At 48.3% G+C, this 5113-nt stretch overlaps 1 protein-coding gene across 1 annotated transcript; it reads left to right on the top strand.

The window, feature by feature from the left end:
• Positions 1-359: 359 nt before the first annotated feature.
• On the top strand, positions 360-3806 carry CDV56_101788 (uncharacterized protein; the record flags this gene model as incomplete). Its single annotated transcript, XM_026755407.1, has 7 exons — positions 360-490; positions 539-749; positions 799-1110; positions 1167-1656; positions 1709-2315; positions 2385-2681; positions 3482-3806. The coding sequence occupies 7 exons, from the start codon at positions 360-362 to the stop codon at positions 3804-3806; spliced, it is 2373 nt and encodes a 790-aa protein (XP_026613643.1).
• Positions 3807-5113: the final 1307 nt, after the last annotated feature.

The raw sequence follows: 5113 nt of genomic DNA, 5'->3' as shown, positions 1-5113 counted from the left end.
ATCACCAAGCCCAACTTCTCCTTATATGCTATGAGACTTACTTCTCAGACAATGCAGTCACAACTGGGAGATTCAATCATGACAAATCAAAATGATTACCTTTTTTTGGTGAGCAAAAAACATACAACAGCATGTATATGTCGGTGCTCACCCAACCCAGCGTCTGTTCTCTTGCCGCTTTGCTGTCCACGTTCCGGCGCCTTCAGGTGAACATTCAGGTACCTGAATATTTTGCACTTAACTATCAAGAAGCCACATTTTGACAAAAGCGCAGCGTGACACCCATAAGATGTTTAAACCCACAATGTGTCTGTCCTGCTCCTACTCCTTCCTCCCTAACTCAAAGCTGACCGGACAGTATGCCACGGAAGCTGGTAGCAAATTTTACGTGTGTGATCAACCTTGATGATCACGATGATAAAGAGATTAAACGAGCGGTTCTTCCGCGAACGGCCAAAAAGTATGACCGAAGTCTGATGATTTTTGACAGGTAAGTAAGTCTTTTGGATCTATGGAGGCTCGCCTCTCATCCTCCCAGATTCCTTGAGCTACACCCCGCTGCCTGCTCTCCCCCGGATATCAAAACCTATAAAGGGTTTTTGGAATTTTACGCAAGAAACACGCCAGGTCGGATCGAGGAAAAACCTACACCAGAAACCGTCGAGAATTTCCGCCGGGACTTCGAAACAGCTCTGGCTCGGGTGAGGGACTTCTGTGTCCCAAAGAGCATGTCTATTACCATGAAGGAGGTATGCATTTTTGAGCCCGATATAGTCTGTATACTAACGAATCTCAAAGTACATTATGTCGGACTTGAAGACCAAACTTGGTCTTCCAGATGCTGAGATGTCCAGAGATGGACTCTCTCCGAATGATTTAACCATTCTTCTAACACAGCTCTGGTGTCGGGACTTTAAGGAATACCGTGGCCAGTATCCCGACCGGAGTAGAGTACAGCTTACTGCATCAATATTACTCTATTGCTTTTCGTCTGCCCGAACTGGAGAGGTGCATGAGTCAACAGCTCGCCGATCTATTGCCCGGCAGAAGGACGGCGCTGACGACAACAACGCGAATCTCCAAGCCAGTGCCATGGCTGCATGCTACAAGGTCTGTATTCAGCTATCTGTATTTGGCAGAAGGCTTATAAGACTAACCGCACACAGCATTTTATCCTCACTATAGAACTGGTTGACGGCATTCCGATGTTGGTGTTGACCTATGCTCGAGAGTTCGTAAAGGGGTACTGGAGAATGAAAAAATGGGAACCTCCAGTTCACGCTTTCTACGAGGTGTACAGAGAGGAAGTTCCACTTTTTTTTAACTTGATTTTATTCATGCTTCCGTTGTTTTCTGCTGACCGAGCCTTCCGCCATTACAAATCGTATACCGAGATCCTTGACGAAGTGGACTCCATCAAGCTCAGTGACTTAGAGTCGCAAAGCAACCACGTTATCTCCAGGATCCATTTTCGAAAAGATCTCTTAGATACTCCGGTATTTAGGCCGTTTAGTGAGCTGAATTGTGAAACCTCCACTGGTAGGGCAAGAGGTGCCGATGCGTTTGGAAAAGAGTTTGCTGCACTTGGGTATCGGAGCGGGTATGAACAGAATGTTACTGCCCGTGCGTGTCGTCGATGGGCACTGATGGAAACCGGTAGGGAAATATACTGATCCGAAAGTGCGTCTGAGCCACTCACATTTCATAGATAAGAAATACTCCCAGACAGCTCGAATGAAGTATGCCTCTCACACCGAAGCACGGACTTTTGGCCGGTCATATGCGCACCCTGTGTGCGAAGTGGATGGGCCTGCAACCTATTTGAATATTGCGTCCCGCGATGAGCATATCCAGAATCGACGCAGCATGGGCATACACCGTAACCCAAACCTGTGGCAATCTCTACCTGCAAAGGCGGAATTTGAATTCCAGGAACGAGAAGACGTTATGGCCCTTGATACAGAATTCGCGTTCCTTAGCGCCCAACTTGCGAAGGCCGACAGTCCGGAAAAGGCGCACGAGATTCACTTGCAACGACGTCGAGTCCAGAGTCAAAAGGATAAGCTGTATCTGGAGGAACTTAAACGACAACGGGAGGTCCAACAGGGTACTCAAACGGGAAGCATCTGTGAACAAACTCTCTTCCACTACCGCCGACGAGCTATGCCAGAACGGGACCTCCTCGCTCAGATTCTGCCAACCAAGTCGACTATACGGAGCTCAGCTGGACGGGATGTTATGAACGCGTTGGAAGCAATCTGTAGCCAGTACCATCCAGTTACCTATCGGTCAGGTTTACGACCTGTCCACGGCAAGTGCGTTTGTGGTGAATCAATAGATAGGTAAGTTCCCCAGTTCATATACACCACCTGCTGACCCGGTAGGTTTTATGCACATCGCCAATGGCTTCATCTCTATCGTTGCTACCATGAGAGGCTTCGTCAAATGAGTGTTGATGATTTTGCGGAGTTTTGCTACGAGTGCGACCTGTGGTTCAACAATCAGAATGAATGGCACCAGCACTGTCAGGATCATCTCAGCAAACCTAGTGAACTACTTCGCTGTGATCCGATTATATTCCGGAATTGCCCAGTCAAACCTGGCTACTGCCCTTTCTGTCTGGGCAACACAAGCCTAGGGCCAATTCGACAGATGGAGCAATATCTGGACATGAGCAAGTGGTACGACCATGTTCATTCTCACCTCAGCCACCGGGATCTATCCGGCGAGTTTCATTGCCGGCACCCCGCTTGCACACAGGGATATGGGTCCTTGACGGAACTGGCATGTCATCTTGAAGACGTACACTGCTATAAGCCTCCTCGCGGAAAAAAGCGATTGTTGGAACCATCCTAGATGATCTTGGATTTTCTTTTCTCTCTTATCCTTTTAGCAAAAGAGCTCGTAACGGTCAAGAGGCAATGCAAAGCCCCTCATACGCAGGGGCTGCCCTTCCGTGATGTTCACTGCTGTGATCATCTGCGCAGGAGAAAGGGAGGCAGCTTGGGAAATAGGATGCAAGATGGTGACATAGGTTTGAAACTTAGTGCGTGCCATTGACTATACTTAGAGGAACATTTTGCCCCAGCGAGTGTATGTATTATTCGAACTTCAGTTCCCGTTACCTTCTTCAGATCATCAAGGTCATCAAGACATATGTAGCAAGCCCTCTAAGTAATATGAGTGGCCGCGAGCTTGTTGAGTCCTGTTTCGAGTGTTATCACTGCCAGCACTTACCTGAGGATCTACTCCCATGTGACGTCATCGTAGTTCGCAATGTCCCGGAAAAGGCTACATTCTATTCATTCTGCCTCGGTAACACAAATGAACAGTCGTATGGGACAATATATGGACCCCAGGAAGTATACGCCGTGAAGAGAAAACACTGAAGACTTAGTAACGCGCGAGCAAGGTGAGCACATAACATTTCTATGACATTGGACATTGGTGTTAGCAAGAGAACTAGACAACCACCTGATAGGAAAGAAGTACTCACAATTGGCCGGGACCACAGAGCCTTCAGCCTCAAGCAGGGTCAAGGAAGCCTCCCAAACGCGCTGAAGGTCTGCAAGGAAACCGGCGTTCAGGAGGTGGCGGTCTGGGAGTGCTCCCTCGCGGAGAACAACAAGGCCATCATGGAAGGTCTCCAGAGACATCAGGTCCAGGGCAGAAAGATGAGTCATGTTCGCATTATGAGGCAGACCGAAGGCAGCGAACAGAGCAATGGCATTGGCCTCGTGGATGCGGCGCTTAGCTGGTCGATAAGAGCAAGGATTTCCAACTGGGTTGCAGCGGAGATGCGGTAATCGTGCGAGTGACGGGTACGGTTCACGAGGGTGAGGAGCAAGGTGCGAAGCAGCATGGCTTGACCAACTGAGAGGGTGTTGATCGAAGCAGGAGAAGGGCGACCAGTGAGCCCGAACCTCCGAAGAAGGCGGGACAGATCGTTGTGGTAGTTCACAACGGGACGGGGCATCTTGGCACTCTGTAATGTATGTAGAGATAAGGTGAGACCTCGCAGGATATTCTTACCAGAAGATGATAATATGGAAACTGGAGAGAAGAAGAAGAGAGAGGGAGAGAAGAAGGGGGGAAAGGGGTTCTACAGAATTGCCGTCATGGCATCTACGCTCAAGCTGAAGAAGTTCAAAATAGTGAATATCTGTTCCGGAACATTCACCCTGCGCAGTGAATGAGGTATTGCAGAAGGGCCTCTGTGAGCAAACACTATCATCAGGACAAACACATTGCAACACCGCGGTGAGACATGGTGAAAGAGGTATTGCGAAACTTAATACAGCAGACTTTTTCCTTTATTCTGCTTTCCCCCTCCGCGGCAGAGACTGTGAGGTGGTTTTTATAGAGCAAAGGTTTTACTGTTGCTTATCACCGTCTTTTGTATGTGTAAATATAGGGACGGGCTTATTGAAGGAGTCGCACAGGGGCGTACAAAAAGAGATAAACTAAAGGGCTACAAGAGCTTTCCAAGGAGCTTTGGTTTGCCCTGAAAATGGGATGCCATGCAAGTATTCATGAGCAGTCACTATTCCACTATGTACGAAGGGTAATTCCAAAGCGTGATCTCCTAGCTCGGATTCTTCCCACAGGCGTTGATATACGTAGTATTACTGGACGGGCGGCTCTACGGGCCCTGGAGGCGATCTGTTTGCGAAAGGGAACAGACACCTATCGTTCCGGCATAAGTCCTCTGGAAGGAAAGTGTTTATGCGGAAAGCTTACTGAGACGTATGTCATTATGTTCTCTCTATCAAGGCTTACCTGGTTGTACTAACAAGTTTAGCTTCATTGCTCACCGTCGTTGGTCTCATCTTTATGATTGCTACAAAAAACGACTGCAGGAGATGAGTGGCCACAGGTTGGTTGAGTTCTGTTTTGAATGTGATCAGTGGTTTCAAGGCCTTGAAGAATGGACGGATCATTGCCAGCACCATCTCGCTACACCTGAGGATCTACTCCTGTGTGACCTCATCATGGTTCGCAATGTTCTGGCAAAGGCTGCATTCTGCCCATTCTGCCTCGGCAACACCAGATTGAAATCCCACAATCATATGCAACAATATTTGGACCGCAGTAAGTGGTATCAGCATGTGCA

Source organism: Aspergillus thermomutatus (genome assembly GCF_002237265.1).
Source record: "Aspergillus thermomutatus strain HMR AF 39 chromosome Unknown NODE_120, whole genome shotgun sequence".
Lineage (NCBI taxonomy): Eukaryota > Fungi > Ascomycota > Eurotiomycetes > Eurotiales > Aspergillaceae > Aspergillus > Aspergillus thermomutatus.
This window is presented reverse-complemented; position numbering and strand designations above follow the sequence as displayed.